General features: G+C 39.8%; 1 protein-coding gene and 1 pseudogene across 1 annotated transcript; both read left to right on the forward strand.

The window, feature by feature from the left end:
• Window positions 1–614: 614 nt before the first annotated feature.
• TMEM225 (transmembrane protein 225) lies at window positions 615–3950 on the forward strand. Its single transcript, XM_027531456.1, has 4 exons — window positions 615–1011; window positions 1890–2036; window positions 2366–2500; window positions 3475–3950. The coding sequence occupies exons 1-4, from the start codon at window positions 834–836 to the stop codon at window positions 3708–3710; spliced, it is 696 nt and encodes a 231-aa protein (XP_027387257.1). The 5' UTR covers window positions 615–833; the 3' UTR covers window positions 3711–3950.
• An 11464-nt stretch (window positions 3951–15414) lies between these two features.
• Window positions 15415–16361, forward strand: LOC113886034 (annotated as a pseudogene).
• The last annotated feature ends 1320 nt before the right edge of the window (window positions 16362–17681 follow it).

Consider the following 17681-nt stretch of genomic DNA (forward strand, 5'->3'; position numbering starts at 1 on the left):
TCTTGTCACCTTCTGTGTGATATTGTCTCATGGTGATATGCACATTCATGTTTCAACTGCCTTTCCTAGGTTGATAACCCTTAACTTACAATTAAGTTTCAACAGTAATTCTATCATATGCCCTGTTCATCTCACCATAAGTTTAAGGAGTACTTTAAACTTAAACAAAACCAGTACTTACTAAATTATTTCTCATAAGCATGCTTGTGCTTGCTCCCATGGTTTACATCTTATTTAATGGCATCTTGACTCCTGTTTTCCCTAACTACGTATATGATTTCTTCTCTGACCTGTATCTCACTAATCCCTCACCTATCGTCAAAACACCCCAAATTATGAGTGGGCATTCTCTTTTGTGATGTTAGCTAGCTGACATAGTGATCCAAATACCTTGTGCATTTCATTGATCCCTATCTAATGTTCATCAATCTAATGTCTTCCATCATACATGTCTAACTTCTTTCAGGACTGCTAGTTGCTCCTATATCTGATAGTGTTCTCTATGTGTGACATCATACCTCCTTCTGTATCTGGATCCTCTTTCAAGGCCTCTAGGACCTAGGTGCTTCCATAGCAGCAGGTCTCAGGGTCAAGGGTCAGGCCAAGATGATTCCATAGCAGTTGGGAGCCATGACGACAGACTAGCCTAAGTGGAGGAGTGGGGAACAGTGGGATTTATCGTTTGTTTCATAAGTTACTTCAGCTTCTGCCACTGCCAACGTGTTAGGAATCACTAAAAGCTAGAATTTTGCCCTCTTTCTTGTGACTAATCATATCTAAGAAGAAGCACGTGAGATATTGGTGATGGTCTCTGCTTAAAATCTCCAATCTCAATGGTGCACATACTAGTCAGAAAGGTCGAGGCCACGAACATGTTCTTCTCCTCCTGGACCTTAGTCTTCTTGGCAGTAGGAATCATCATAGAAGAATGGACTGAACTGAAGTTGGGACCCCAAAAACCTACAATAACCCACAGTCCGTGGATATGTTGTACTCCCCTGTGGCCATCAGGTCAGCGCTATTATATGGAAAGAGATGGGTAGAGAATGAGGGTTCATCCTTCCTTGACTTCTGTTCATCTCAGCATTATCCTCTAGTGCAACTGCCTGTGGTTGCAGTGTGCCTACTTCCATAATCAACAGTCAAGGCCTACCCCAAAAGCTCAGTTGCTGCTGCTGCTAAGTCGCTTCAGTCGTGTCCGATTCTGTGCGACCCCATAGACAGTAACCCACCAGGCTCCGCTGTCCCTGGGATTCTCCAGGCAAGAACACTGGAGTGGGTTGCCATTTCCTTCTCCAATGCATGAAAGTGAAAAGTGAAAAGTGAAAGTGAAGTTGCTCAGTCATGTCCGACTCTTTGCGACCCCATGGACTGCAGCCTACCAGGCTCCTCTGTCCATGGGATTTTCCAGGCAAGAGTACTGGAGTGGGGTGCCATTGCCTTCTCCGCAAAGCTCAGTATTAGCATGTTTTGGAGAAAGGCTTAGAAGCTCACAGACTTAACTGATGGATCTCTGAGAAGCCCTGACAGTAGCAACAGGGTATCTAGCACATCTAGAATGTGAGGATATAAAAGAAAGGTGACTGGCAGCAAAGAAAACATGTTACATTGCCACTAGAAGAAGACAAGAATGTTTAGCAAGAAATACATTTTGAAAAAATAGAAGAGAAAGAAGTTTACAAGATACAAAGATAGAGAAGTTTCTTTTGGTTCTGTCTCCCATTTAGCTTAAGACCCCTACCTCTTTCTTGCCCCATCTTTGCTCTTTATTATTTAATCAAATGTTTCACCTCATTCTTGTTTACCTAGAGATTTGTGTGCCCCAGGTAGAAATGAGCCAGAAGAAAAACATCTGTCCTCCTCTCAATACAGATTCTTCTTTTCAACAGATGGCCTGGAAGTGATCAGGAACATTCTGATTGTGGTGTTCAGTCTTTCCTTCATGCATAACTTGCTCCTGGGTTTTGAATTCACCTATATGATTCCTCAAACCAAATATACTCTCATTATGACTGCCTGCCTTGCTTTCCTCACAGGTAACTCCCTGTCTTCTTTCACAAGTAATTTCCTGTTTTCCCTAACATAGGATTGGAGGCATACTTGTCTTCCCTAACATAGGATTGGAGGCATACTTGGTTTGTAGGTCCAGGCTGTGGTATCTGACTAACTCAGCCCTCCCAGTTCTTTGGCTTAGATACGCAGCTGCAAAATTGGATCCACCACTCAAGTGGCATTGACCTTTGGACAAGATGCAGTTGTGCGTGTTAGGGGTTGGGAAGTCAAGCATATCTTGGATTAAGACTTAAGTACGGGAGCCAGGGTCCATCAGAAGGGACTTTTCTTTCCCCTTTTGTCTGGACATCAGGCATCCTTCTGCTCGGTGCACTCCTACTGTATCACCACATGCTACGTCAAGGAGAATCCGTGTACTACTCAAGTTACAAGATCAGCTGGATCATTTTCACTGCGTACTTAAATGTTTTATTCTTATTCATCTCTGGTGAGTGTCTTCAGGGCCCTTGATGAGAGCTAAGAACCAATCCATCTCTGATAGGTGCGAAAGTGAGAGGATGGGAAAAAAGATAGAGGGAAAGTTACCAACCTTTGCATTTTAAACGGCTAGTGGGGGAGTTAGACTCGCTCTGAGGATGGTTCCTGAAAGGATGTGGGCTGAGTGAGATGTTCGATACGCTTGCCTCCAAGGGAACCCTTCCTTTCCACCTTTTCTTTCATACCTGCCCCATTCAGAGTGGAGATAACAGCTAACTTCAAGACTAAAGAGAGTGGGAATGTTCATTCATGTGGAGGCAGTGACCCTGGGGGCATAGTGTCCTGCCAGGACAGCCTGAGGTCACAGAGAAACAGTGTCTGATGCACAGTGACCACCTACAAACACCAGAGACTCTTATAAGAAGCCTTTAAAATTTCCCTTGGAATTAAACTCCCTAACTCAGAAGCACATCTGTCCTCTGTCAGAAAGAATTCTCAATTGTGTTGAGCACTGCTTGTGTGTGTGCTCACTCACTCAGTCGTGTCTGACTCTTCCACGACCCCATGACTGCCAGGTTCCTCTGGCCATGAGATTTCTAGGCAAGAATACTGTAGTGGGTTGCCATTTCCTCCTCCATGGGATCTTCCCAACCTAGGGACTGAACACAAGTCTACTGCATCTCCTGCATTGCAGGTAGATTCTTTACCTGCTGAGCCGTCAGGGAAGCCCCAATCTTGTGCATGTGTGCTCAGTCGAGTCCAGCTCTTAGTGACCCCATGGACTGTAGTTGGGCTGTGTTTAAGCTATTCTGCATACACTTCTAAACTCTCCTGCTAAAGCATCCCCCTCCTGAATGGCTTGGGGCAGTTCAAAAGGAACCATTAGGCTTTAGATCTGGGCCTTGTGGCCCATAGGGAGGGAAGTGTTTCTGTGACTTTTCTATTGTTCCTTCATCACCCTTCCCTGGCTTCTCTTTTTCCCAGGATTCCTCTCTCTCTTACAGTACAAGCAGCCCATTGATGGTTCTGGCAGCCTGATCCCCAGATCTGCCAGAAAAAGTCAAGTTATGGAGCAACATGGGGTTTCTATCAAAGTTGTTTCGTTACCAGCAGGTACTGCAATGCCTCGTAGTATTGTTCGATTACACTCTGCCCACATGAAAGAAGATTCTCCAGAAAGACTGAACATCCAAGCACGTCGTGTAACCTGGGCTCTGTGATTTGACAATTTATTTTTCAGTATATGTTCATCTTGATGGCAAAAGCTTGTGCATATGTGGTGTGTGTAGGTCCAGCTGTATGGTCTAGTTTGGCATTATATAAATGACTAAAACTGGGTTGGGGTCTATAAGAAGATCCAGAAGCCTCAATTTTTTTTTTTTTTTACCCTGACCAGCTTTTATTTGTTCTCACCATTTAATAACATGTTATTAATATAATAAATATCATCATATAACTGATACTTGCTATATTATTAACTCTATCACAATAATTTAGAGTAATGTGCACTACCTTTAGTCTCATTGACTTTATTGTAAAATATTTCAACCCTTCAGAAAAAATACAAAACATGATAAACACCTGTATATACATCACCCAACTTTCACATTATAGGTATAACTGATATTCCCCTAGTTCTTTTTCTAATCTCAATTCCCTCATTTGTTTCACTGCAAAACACCTTTAATGATGCATTGTTGATAATTTTACATTCATGTCATTTTTCTTACAACTTTATGCATCTGCAAATTTGTAGAGAGTAGCTATCCCAGGGTTCAAAGATCATTAAATGTCATACTGTATGGATTATTTTTAACAACTCACTTTTTTCACTCAACTCTATGGTTTTGTGATTTATTGATAAATTTTGTTCTACTTCATTCATTCAAACTACTGCTAAGTTTTCCCCTTTAGAGGTACAATGTGAAATACTCATTTTCCAGTTGATGAAAAGCTAGCAGTTTTCTTTTGTTGTTGTTTTGTCACAAAGTTGTATGTGGCTCTTTTGTGACCCCATGGACTGTAGCCCACCAGTCTCCTCTGGCCATGGGATTTCCCAGGTTGCCATTCCCTTTTCTAAGGGATCTTCTTGACCCAGGGATCAAACCCATGTTTCCTGCATTGGCAGGCAAATTCTTTACCACTGAGCCACCAGGGCAGCCCTGTTTTCTTTATTCTGTTACAAATAGTGCTGCTATGAATATTCTTATACACAGTTCCCTCTGCCCATGAGCTAGAGTTTCTCTTGGGTATTTAGGACTAGACCAGCTGTATCAGAGAATGTTTTCAATATGACAATTACCTGTGTTACTGTTTGTTCAGTTGCTAAGTTGTGTCCTACTCTTAGGGACCCCATAGACTGCAGTATACCAGTATCCCTGTACTTCACTATCTCCCAGAGTTTGCTTGAACTTATGTCCATTGAGTCAGTGATGCTATCTAACTATCTCATCCTCTGCCGCCCCCTTATCCTTTTGCCTTAAATCTTTCCCAGAATCATGGTGTTTTCCAATGAGTTGGTTCTTCGCGTCAGGTAGCCAAAGTATTGAGCTTCAGCTTCAGCATCCGTTCTTCCAATGAATTTTCAGGGTTGAATTCCTTTAAAATTGACTGGTTTGATCTCCTTGCAGTCCAGGGGACTCTCAAGAGTCCTCTACAGCACCACAGATTGAAAGCATCATTTCTTCCATGCTCAGTCTTATTTGTAACAAATACTAAACTGTTTCTTTTTATATGTGTACTTTTCTTAAACCGTAAGCTCCTAGAAGGCATAGGATTGTCCCCTAATAATTCCTCAGTACCTGAAATAACACCTATCAGAAACCCACAAAAGGGTAGGGCCATGCTACTGAAACAGCTAGGCATATCTTAATGATGCTTTTCCTGCACCACACTCAGGTCTACAAAGAAAAACACTGACTTAAAGCTATATAAGCTTTTGTCTGTGGGGTAACAATTCTATTGTAATATTTAAAATTGGTCCCAAGAAACATAGGAAAAAGGGCTTCTCATTCTCATTCCAATAAAGTGTTTATTAAGCAAATATTTATTCAATACCTACTGCATATACCAGGTGTTACTCTAAGTTGCTACAAAAATAACACTGAACAAAATAGACAAAATCTCTGCCTTTATGGAACTTAGATTCAAATGCAAGTGACCATATGAATGCATGTGTTGTGGGAAAACAAACTAAATAAATAAGTGGCTCATATTTCTTTTTTTTTTTTTTTTTTTTTATTCTTCCAATTTTATTTTATTTTTAAACTTTACATAATTGTATTAGTTTTGCCAAATATCAAAATGAATCCGCCACAGGTATACATGTGTTCCCCATCCCAAACCCTCCTCCCTCCTCCCTCCCCATACCATCCCTCTGGGCCGTCCCAGTGCACCAGCCCCAAGCATCCAGCATCATGCATCGAACCTGGACTGGCAACTCGTTTCCTACATGATATTTTACATGTTTCATTGCCATTCTCCCACATCTTCCCACCCTCTCCCTCTCCCACAGAGTCCATAAGACTGTTCTATACATCAGTGTCTCTTTTGCTGTCTCGTACACCGGGTTATTGTTACCATCTTTCTAAATTCCATATATATGCGTTAGTATACTGTATTTATGTTTTTCCTTCTGGCTTACTTCACTCTGTATAATAGGCTCCAGTTTCATCCACCTCATTAGAACTGATTCAAATGTATTCTTTTTAATGGCTGAGTAATACTCCATTGTGTATATGTACCACTGCTTTCTTATCCATTCATCTGCTGATGGACATCTAGGTTGCTTCCATGTCCTGGCTATTATAAACAGTGCTGCGATGAACATTGGGGTACACGTGTCTCTTTCCCTTCTGGTTTCCTCAGTGTGTATGCCCAGCAGTGGGGTTGCTGGATCATAAGGCAGTTCTATTTCCAGTTTTTTAAGGAATCTCCACACTGTTCTCCATAGTGGCTGTACTAGTTTGCATTCCCACCAACAGTGTAAGAGGGTTCCCTTTTCTTCACACCCTCTCCAGCATTTATTATTTGTAGACTTTTGGATCGCAGCCATTCTGACTGGTGTGAAATGGTACCTCATAGTGGTTTTGATTTGCATTTCTCTGATAATGAGTGATGTTGAGCATCTTTTCATGTGTTTGTTAGCCATCTGTATGTCTTTTTTGGAGAAATGTCTATTTAGTTCTTTGGCCCATTTTTTGATTGGGTCGTTTATTTTTCTGGAGTTGAGCTGTAGGAGTTGCTTGTATATTTTTGAGATTAGTTGTTTGTCCGTTGCTTCATTTGCTATTATTTTCTCCCATTCTGAAGGCTGTCTTTTCACCTTGCTAATAGTTTCCTTTGATGTGCAGAAGCTTTTAAGGTTAATTAGGTCCCATTTGTTTATTTTTGCTTTTATTTCCAATATTCTGGGAGGTGGGTCATAGAGGATCCTGCTGTGATGTATGTCGGAGAGTGTTTTGCCTATGTTCTCCTCTAGGAGTTTTATAGTTTCTGGTCTTACGTTTAGATCTTTAATCCATTTTGAGTTTATTTTTGTGTATGGTGTTAGAAAGTGGTCCAGTTTCATTCTTTTACAAGTGGTTGACCAGATTTCCCAGCACCATTTGTTAAAGAGATTGTCTTTAATCCATTGTATATTCTTGCCTCCTTTGTCGAAGATAAGGTGTCCATATGTGCGTGGATTTATCTCTGGGCTTTCTATTTTATTCCATTGATCAATATTTCTGTCTTTGTGCCAGTACCATACTGTCTTGATAACTGTGGCTTTGTAGTAGAGCCTGAAGTCAGGTAAGTTGATTCCTCCAGTTCCATTCTTCTTTCTCAAGATCGCTTTGGCTATTCGAGGTTTTTTGTATTTTCATACAAATTGTGAAATTATTTGTTCTAGCTCTGTGAAGAATACTGTTGGTAGCTTGATAGGGATTGCGTTGAATCTATAAATTGCTTTGGGTAGTATACTCATTTTCACTATATTGATTCTTCCAATCCATGAACATGGTATATTTCTCCATCTATTAGTGTCCTCTTTGATTTCTTTCACCAGTGTTTTATAGTTTTCTATATATAGGTCTTTAGTTTCTTTAGGTAGATATATTCCTAAGTATTTTATTCTTTCCATTGCAATGGTGAATGGAATTGTTTCCTTAATTTCTCTTTCTGTTTTCTCATTATTAGTGTATAGGAATGCAAGGGATTTCTGTGTGTTGATTTTATATCCTGCAACTTTACTGTAGTCATTGATTATTTCTAGTAATTTTCTGGTGGACTCTTTAGGGTTTTCTATGTAGAGGATCATGTCATCTGCAAATAGTGAGAGTTTTACTTCTTCTTTTCCAATTTGGATTCCTTTTATTTCTTTTTCTGCTCTGATTGCTGTGGCCAAAACTTCCAAAACTATGTTGAATAGTAATGGTGAAAGTGGGCACCCTTGTCTTGTTCCTGACTTTAGAGGAAATGCTTTCAATTTTTCACCATTGAGGATAATGTTTGCAGTGGGTTTGTCATATATAGCTTTTATTATGTTGAGGTATGTTCCTTCTATTCCTGCTTTCTGGAGAGTTTTTATCATAAATGGATGTTGAATTTTGTCAAAGGCTTTCTCTGCATCTATTGAGATAATCATATGGTTTTTATTTTTCAATTTGTTAATGTGGTGTATTACATTGATTGATTTGCGGATATTGAAGAATCCTTGCATCCCTGGGATAAAGCCCACTTGATCATGGTGTATGATCTTTTTAATGTGTTGTTGGATTCTGATTGCTAGAATTTTGTTAAGGATTTTTGCATCTATGTTCATCAGTGATATTGGCCTGTAGTTTTCTTTTTTTGTGGGATCTTTGTCATGTTTTGGTATTAGGGTGATGGTGGCCTCATAGAATGAGTTTGGAAGTTTACCTTCCTCTGCAATTTTCTGGAAGAGTTTGAGCAGGATAGGTGTTAGCTCTTCTCTAAATTTTTGGTAGAATTCAGCTGTGAAGCCATCTGGACCGGGGCTTTTGTTTGCTGGAAGATTTTTGATTACAGTTTCAATTTCCATACTTGTGATGGGTCTGTTAAGATTTTCTATTTCTTCCTGGTCCAGTTTTGGAAAGTTGTACTTTTCTAAGAATTTGTCCATTTCTTCCACGTTGTCCATTTTATTGGCATATAATTGTTGATAGTAGTCTCTTATGATCCTTTGTATTTCTGTGTTGTCTGTTGTGATCTCTCCATTTTCGTTTCTAATTTTGTTGATTTGATTTTTCTCCCTTTGTTTCTTGATGAGTCTGGCTAATGGTTTGTCAATTTTATTTATCCTTTCAAAGAACCAGCTTTTGGTTTTGTTGATTTTTGCTATGGTCTCTTTTGTTTCTTTTGCATTTATTTCTGCTCTAATTTTTAAGATTTCTTTCCTTCTACTAACCCTGGGGTTCTTCATTTCTTCCTTTTCTAGTTGCTTTAGGTGTAGAGTTAGGTTATTTATTTGACTTTTTTCTTGTTTCTTGAGGTGTGCCTGTATTGCTATGAACTTTCCCCTTAGGACTGCTTTTACCGTGTCCCACAGGTTTTGGGTTGTTGTGTTTTCATTTTCATTTGTTTCTATGCAAATTTTGATTTCTTTTTTGATTTCTTCTGTGATTTGTTGGTTATTCAGCAGCGTGTTGTTCAGCCTCCATATGTTGGAATTTTTAATAGTTTTTCTCCTGTAATTGAGATCTAATCTTACTGCATTGTGGTCAGAAAAAATGCTTGGAATGATTTCTATTTTTTTGAATTTACCAAGGCTAGCTTTATGGCCCAGGATGTGATCTATCCTGGAGAAGGTTCCATGTGCGCTTGAGAAAAAGGTGAAATTCATTGTTTTGGGATGAAATGACCTATAGATATCAATTAGGTCTAACTGGTCTATTGTATCGTTTAAAGTTTGTGTTTCCTTGTTAATTTTCTGTTTAGTTGATCTATCCATAGGTGTAAGTGGGGTATTAAAGTCTCCCACTATTATTGTGTTATTGTTAATTTCTCCTTTCATACTTGTTAGCAGTTGTCTTACGTACTGTGGTGCTCCCGTGTTGGGTGCATATATGTTTATAATTGTTATATCTTCTTCTTGGATTGATCCTTTGATCATTATGTAGTGACCTTCTTTGTCTCTTTTCACCGCCTTTGTTTTAAAGTCTATTTTATCTGATATGAGTATTGCTACTCCTGCTTTCTTTTGGTCCCTATTTGCATGGAAAATCTTTTTCCAGCCCTTCACTTTCAGTCTGTATGTGTCCCCTGTTTTGAGGTGGGTCTCTTGTAGACAACATATGTAGGGGTCTTGTTTTTGTATCCATTCAGCCAGTCTTTGTCTTTTGGTTGGGGCATTCAACCCATTTACATTTAAGGTAATTACTGATAAGTATGTTCCCGTTGCCATTTACTTTATTGTTTTGGGTTCGAGTTTATACACCGTTTTTGTGTTTCCTGTCTAGGGAATATCCTTTAGTATTTGTTGGAGAGCTGGTTTGGTGGTGCAGAATTCTCTCAGCTTTTGCTTGTCTGAGAAGCTTTTGATTTCTCCTTCATACTTGAATGAGATCCTTGCTGGGTACAATAATCTGGGCTGTAGGTTATTTTCTTTCATCATTTTAAGTATGTCTTGCCATTCCCTCCTGGCTTGAAGGGTTTCTATTGAAAGATCAGCTGTTATCCTTATGGGAATTCCCTTGTGTGTTATTTGTTGTTTTTCTCTTGCTGCTTTTAATATTTGTTCTTTGTGTTTGATCTTTGTTAATTTGATTAATATGTGTCTTGGGGTGTTTCTCCTTGGGTTTATCCTGTTTGGTACTCTCTGGGTTTCTTGGACTTGGGTGATTATTTCCTTCCCCATTTTAGGGAAGTTTTCCACTATTATCTCCTCAAGTATTTTCTCATGGTCTTTCTTTTTGTCTTCTTCTTCTGGAACCCCTATGATTCGAATGTTGTAGCGTTTAATATTGTCCTGGAGGTCTCTGAGATTGTCCTCATTTCTTTTAATTCGTTTTTCTTTTATCCTCTCTGATTCATTTATTTCTACCATTCTATCTTCTAATTCACTAATCCTGTCTTCTGCCTCTGTGATTCTACTATTTGTTGCCTCCAGAGTGTTTTTAATTTCACTTATTGCATTATTCATTATATATTGACTCTTTTTTATTTCTTCTAGGTCCTTGTTAAACCTTTCTTGCATCTTCTCTATCCTTGTTTCCAGGCTATTTATCTGTGATTCCATTTTAGTTTCAAGGTTTTGGATCAATTTCACTATCATTATTCGGAATTCTTTATCAGGTAGATTCCCTATCTCTTCCTCTTTTGTTTGGTTTGGTGGGCATTTATCCTGTTCCTTTATCTGCTGAGTATTCCTCTGTCTCTTCATCTTGTTTAAATTGCTGAGTTTGGGGTGTCCTTTCTGTATTCTGGCAGTTTGTGGAGTTCTCTTTATTATGGCGTTTCCTCACTGTGTGTGGGTTTGTACAGGTGGCTTGTCAAGGTTTCCTGGTTAGGGAAGCTTGTGTCGGTGTTCTGGTGGGTGGAGCTGTATTTCTTCTCTCTGGAGTGCAATGAAATGTCCAGTAATGAGTTATGAGATGTCTATAGTTTTGGGGTGACTTTGGGCAGCCTGTATCTTGAAGCTCAGGACTGTGTTCCTTTGTTGCTGGAGAATTTGCTTGGTATGTCTTTCCCTGGAACTTATTGGCCCTTGTGTGGTGCTTGGTTTCAGTGTCAGTATGGAGGCATTTGATGAGCTCCTGTCAATGAATGTTCCTTGGAGTCAGGAGTTCCCTGGAGTCAGGGTTTGGACTTAAGTCTCCTGCTTCCGATTATCGGTCTTATTTTTACAGTAGTTTCAAAACTTCTCCTTCTATACAGCACCATTGATAAAACATCTACATTAAAGATGATAAGTTTCTCTACAGTGAGGGTCACTCAGAGAGGTTCACAGGGTTACATGGAGAAGAGAAGAGGGAGGAGGGAGTTAGAGGTGACCCAAATGAGATGAGGTGAATCAATAGTGGAGAGAGTGGGCTAGCCAGTAGTCACTTCCTTATGTGCACTCCACAACTGGACCACTCAGAGATGTTCACGGGGTTATACAGAGAAGAGAAGAAGGAGGAAGGTAACAGAGGTGGTCAGAAGGATAAAAGGGGGGAATGAAAAGGAGGGAGACAGATCCAGCCAGTTAACAGTTCCCTAGGTGTTCTCCACCGTCTGGAACACACAGAAATTCACAGAGTTGGGTAGAGTAGAGAGGGGTTAGGGAGGAGACACAGGCGACCTGGTGGAGAAAAAGGAGGGTCCAAAGGGAGAGAGAGCAGTCAAGCCAGTAATCTCACTCCCTAGTGAAAAATGGGTCCTGAAGATTGGGTCCTTAAAGGTACAAAATTGGTAACAAATACATAAAAGCAAAAATTAAAAATCTAGAGTAGAGTTTGGAATTTCAAAAATACGATGTTAAAGAAAAGAAGAAGGAAAAGAAAGAGAGAAAGAATGAACAAACAAAAACAAACAAGGTCGCGAAAATTATAAAGAAGGTACAGGTACAAAATTGATAACTAATACCAGAAAGCGAAAATTAAAAATCTAGAGTAGAGTTTGGAATTTCAAAAATACGATGTTAAAGAAAAGAAGAAGGAAAAGAAAGAGAGAAAGAACGAACCAACAAAAACAAACAAGGTCGCGAAAATTATAAAGTACAGGTACAAAATTGATAACTAATACCAGAGAGCGAAAATTAAAAATCTAGAGTATAGTTTGGAATTTTAAAAATACGATGTTAAAGAAAAGAAGAAGGAAAAGAAAGAGAGAAAAAATGAACAAACAAAAACAAACAAGGTCACGAAAATTATAAAGAAAGTACAGGTACAAAATTGATAACTAATACCAGAAAGCAAAAATTAAAAATCTAGAGTAGAGTTTGGAATTTCAAAAATACAATGTTAAAAAAAAAAAAAAAAGAAGAAGAAGAAAAATAAAGAGAGAAAACAAACAAACAAATACGAACAATGTCACAAAAATTATAAAGAAAATACAGGTACAAAATTGATATCAAATACCAAAAAGCATAAATTGAAAATCTAGAGTAAAGTTTGGAATTTCAGATATACAATGTTATATAAAAGAAGAAGAGAAAGAAACAGAGAAGAAGAAGAAAAAAAAAAAAATCACAGAAATTATATAAAAAAAAACTATAGGTACAAAATTGATAACATATACCAAAAAGCGAAAATTAAAAATCTAGAGTAGAGTTTGGAATTTCAAAAATACAATGTTAAAGAAAAGAAGAAAAAAACAAAAACAAACAACAACAAAAAAAAAACAACAAGGTCAAAAATTATAAAATATATATATATGAAGTTTGCTGAAGAAGAAAAAAAATAGGGTCTTTTTTTTTTTTTTTTTGCAAAGTAATAGGTTATAAAAGTGAAAATTAAAGGAACAATAGAGGACTTAAAAAAATTTTTTTTTTTAATTAAAAAAAAAAAAAAGAAAGAATGATCGTAAAAATAATAAAAATATATCTAGGACTTTTTTGTTTCTTTTTTTGTGGGTGTTGTGGGTTCAGTTCATTTTTGGCTAGTTCCTTGGTCAGATTTATATTTCTCAAGATCTATAGGCCCCTTCCTATGTAGTCCGTAGTAACCACAGGGTTTTGATCTATTGCCTGTAGCTTCCAAGGCGTTTCCCTCTGTTATATCTTCTTCTGTTTGCTAGTCTCTTCAGTATCTGGTTTCCGCCCTGACTCAAAGGGCACGGTGGAGGACACTTTTTTTTTTTTTTTTAGGCTTACTTGTTCAGTCGCGCTGTGGGGAGGGAGGGAGGGAGGGTGCAAACAAATAACACTGGCGTGGGCTCGCAGTGCCTCAGCCACCCTGGGTCTGCCCCCGCTCACGGCGCGTGTAGCCTCCCTGTCCACACTGCTCGGACTCTAGGTTGTTCCGCCGGGAACAATCCGAGGCTGGCCCTGAGCTGCATGCACCTCCCAGGTCCAAGCCGCTCAGGTTCAGGCACTCGGGTAGTCCTCAGAGGCGCAGACTCAGTTGGGCCTGCGTTTTGTACTCTTCCCAGGTCCGAGCGCCAATTTGCTCTTCCCAGGCGAGCGCCAATGCTGCGACTTATCGCCTCCCCGCCACTCGGTTATCTGGATGTAAAACCGGCGCACCTTCTCAGGCAGATGTTGACCGTCCAGACCCCCAAGAAGTTTTAGTTAGCAAAGAAGCTTGCTTACAATTTTATAGATAATGTCTCTCTGGGGCTGCGATTGCCCCCTTCCGGCTCTGGCTGCCTGTCACCGGAGGGGGAAGGTCTGCAGCCGGCTATCTCTGTTCAGTCCTTTGTTTCGTGCGCGGGCCTGGCGGTCTTAGGTTAGGGCTGGCTTTTCGCGTGGTAGGTATCCCACAGTCTGGTTTGCTAGCCCAAATTATTTCGCTCAGATAGCGCTCAGGGTATTCAGGCCAGATTCTTACTCTCAGCGATGCAGCCCACGCCGCGCCTCCCTGCCCAGCCCCGATTCGCTAATGGCGGATGCAGGCGTCTGCGCTGCTTCTCTGCTGGGGGAGTTACCGTAGGGCTCGCAATCTGCGAGTTTTAAATTGTTTATTTATTTTTTCTTCCTGTTATGTTGCCCTCTGTGCTTCCAAAGCTCGGCACAGATTCGGCAGTGAGAAGGTTTCCTGATGTTTGGAAACTTCTCTCTTTTTAAGATTCCCTTCCCGGGACGGAACTCCGTCCCTCCCTCTTTTGTCTCTTTTTTTTTGTTTTTAATATTTTTTCCTACCTCCTTTCGAAGAGTTGGGTTGCTTTTCTGGGTGCCTGATGTCCTCTGCCGGCATTCAGAAGTTGTTTTGTGGAATTTACTCGACGTTTAAATGCTCTTTTGATGAATTTGTGGGGGAGAAAGTGTTCTCCCCATCCTACTCCTCCGCCATCTTGGCTCCTCCCCTCAAGTGGCTCATATTTCATAGAGGAGTAGGTGCTGCGTATTCAGGAAAGGTCACCTGCTTTTCTATTTGAGGATCTGCCCCATTTGGCAACAAACCAAAATGTACGCAAAATGGATTACTTCCAAAACATCATTGTTATAGTGAACTCAGCTTAAATGCAGTGTAGGTAATTTCTCTTTACTACAAATCATGATCTCTGGGGAAGACACAATGAAAACCTAAGACTTCTAAGTTTTAATCAGGTCCCTAGGATTTCCCAATTCAATAACCTCTGAGTCATATTAGCAGGTGGCTCCCTGGGCACCAGCAGATGTTACTTCCACCCCATAGTCTGGAGAGGACACTCTGGCAGAGCCACCATCAGAAATTATGACCTGTAACTCACGGCACCTCAGAGCCTGGCATACAGAGGTCTGTGCTCTGACTCTCTCAGTCCAAAATGCACTCACAACAAAAACAATAGCAAAGAAGAAGAATCTCTGTTCCGGTCTGTTCATCTCTAAAATTCATCATAACCACTTGCTTTTCTTTAAGAATAAGGAAGCAGAGGTAGCAAGTCCCAACATTGAAGTCTCTGTGCTGAAGGGTGAGTGTTGAATTTTATCTGTCCCGTTACTCATCTTCCAAACCTCATCTATAGAAGCCAAGGACTCTGAAATGATGTGCCTTCTCTCTGCTGAGCTTACCACTGATCATTGGGTGGGCCTGGTAAACGGTCAGGGCAGAAGTAGAGCAGAGATGCTGTTGTCATGAGATTCGGGGTCACTGAATCTTAACCCTGTAGAACTTGCCCGTTAGTGTTTTTGATACACATCTTTAAAAATTCCCTCAGCGTTTATACAGAAGAGAAAACAAAGGCACAGACGGGTGGGTCGGGGTTCCTTCTCACATTCTGGGTCTCTCTCATTAGAGTGGGGTTGGGTGGAGAGAGTGGGGTACTCATTTTAACATTACACTCTGTCCTGTTCCCACAGGTATGTCCTAGGGAAGAATGGCCCCAGGGAACGAATCTTCAGTGACTGAGTTTATCCTGCTGGGTTTAACACAGCAGCCCGAATTCCAGCTGCCTCTCTTTTTCATTTTCTTAGCAGTTTATGTGGTCACTGTGGTGGGGAACGTTGGCTTGATTATTCTTATCGGTCTGAACCCTCCCCTGCACACTCCCATGTACTACTTTCTCTTCAACCTTTCCTTCATTGATCTCTGCCACTCCTCTGTCATTACCCCTAAAATGCTGATGAGTTTTGTAAGCCAGAACATCCCCTCTTATGCAGAGTGCATGACTCCTGTCTGCTTCTTCTCCTTCTTTGTTATTGATGAGTGCTGTGTTTTGACATCAATGGCCTATGACCGATACATGGCCATCTGTAAGCCCCTGCTCTACAAGGTCTCCATGCCCCGTCAAGTCTGCCTCTTGCTGAGGGTGAGTGTATATGCAATGGGGCTTGTGGGTGTCATGGCCCACACTGGGTCCATGCTGCAACATTCCTCCTCTCCTCCAGCTCTCCTGCACAAGCACCTCCATCAATGAGCTGGTGGTTTTCATTGTGGTGGGTGTCAATATCATAGTTCCCAGGGTCACCATCTGTTTCTTATACCATGATCCTCTCCAACATCCTCCACATCCATTCTGCAGAGTGCAGGTCCAAAGCCTTCAGTACCTGAAGCTTCCACATAATCATGATTTCTCTTTTCTTTGGATCAGCAGCATTCATGTATCTCAAAACTTTTCCTTCTGGGTCTCTGGATGAAGATAAAGTGTCCACAGTTTTTTACACCATTGTGGAGCCAATGGTGAATCCTTTCATCTACAGTTTGAGGAACAAAGATGTCCAAGTTGCACCAAATAAAGACTTTGAGGAAAATGGTGTTCTAAGTGGAATTTGTTACTATTTGTTAGTACTATTTGTTACTAATAATTAGTAGTATTTGTTATCAATAATTAGTACTATTTGTTACTAGTAATTATTACAAATATCACTCTTTCCCTTCCCTGTGACAGCCAAGGTGGTTCTTTCTCAGATCTTCACTGTGAGAACCTGCTGGGGTGTTTTGGAGGTAAAATCCAAGAAAGTGAGGCAGTCCCCTAAAACTGTGGCTCCTATGGTGTGCTGCAAGTCTTTGGGGTTGCAAAGAGTCAGGTATGACTTAGTGACTGAATAACAATGAATCTTAATACATATTTAATACAAACATGCTATTTCCAACTCTAATCTAGCACCACAGAATTCATTATAGACTTTCCTTTTTGTGTATTTGTAAATTCTTTCTTTGATGGTGTCACTTACTTATTTGACTGTACATTATAAGGAGAAAGAGTTAAAAAAAAAAAAAAACTGTATATAAGCACTGTACTCCAGAAGGTAAATGTGTTTCTCACACTGGTATTGACTTTCAATTCTGAAGCTATCACATGTGTACTGAGATTGAATGAATGATAATAAATTTAGATAATAGAAATTTTGTTATAACCAAATGCCTTTTCCTGACGAATTTGCTTATGACTGGTAATGATGCTGTACACTCTCACAAAGTGTAGTGGTAGGGCATTCCTTGCTTTCCCTTTGTATTTGACCAATTATTAAAAATCTACTAAAAATCTGGATGTCTCAGTCTTTATTCTTAGAGTAGGAAGAATGAGAGCCTTGACTTAGGTTGGTTTAAAGAGGATTCAAAGAAGAATCAGCTTTAACTGTGATTTTTATTCCCTGCCCCTGAAATATTTTCCATAAATAAAACAGATTTACTTTTGTATAAATACAAGAATAGAGTAATATTTAAATTACTACTAAAGATGGAATAAACTTAAATTGTAAACAATGGAATGCTACTTAACAGTAAAGGAAATGGCTATTGACACATGTAACAAATGTGATGAACATTAAAGGCATCATGACTATTGAAAAAAGCCAGTCTCAGAGATTCCATATTATTTGATTTCATTTATTATCCTTCAAATGACTTGACTATGGAGGTGGAGATGAAAGAGATAGAGATGGAGAAAACAGATGAATGTGGAAGGGGATGGGTGTGACTATAAAAGAGTAGTATAAGAATTTCTAAAGGTAGTGAAACAATTCTGTATCCAGTCATGGTGTTGCTACATGAATATATACAAAGGATCAAATTGCACAGATCTACACACATGTACACACACACAATGCAAACACTCGGTGCCTATAAGGCTGCTAAAATCTCACTGTCTGTAGTCTTGAAGTCTTGTTACCATTACTAAACCAGTGT

This window comes from Bos indicus x Bos taurus, chromosome 29 (genome assembly GCF_003369695.1).
Source record: "Bos indicus x Bos taurus breed Angus x Brahman F1 hybrid chromosome 29, Bos_hybrid_MaternalHap_v2.0, whole genome shotgun sequence".
Classification (NCBI taxonomy): domain Eukaryota; kingdom Metazoa; phylum Chordata; class Mammalia; order Artiodactyla; family Bovidae; genus Bos; species Bos indicus x Bos taurus.

Bases quoted from the DNA above. Each gene is read 5' to 3' on its own strand.
- TMEM225 (XM_027531456.1), top strand. From the start codon at position 834: ATGGTGCACATACTAGTCAGAAAGGTCGAGGCCACGAACATGTTCTTC. The intron at 1,012-1,889 runs GTCAGCGCTATT...TCTTTTCAACAG, and splicing joins TACTCCCCTGTGGCCATCAG to ATGGCCTGGAAGTGATCAGG. The intron at 2,037-2,365 runs GTAACTCCCTGT...TCTGGACATCAG, and splicing joins CTGCCTTGCTTTCCTCACAG to GCATCCTTCTGCTCGGTGCA.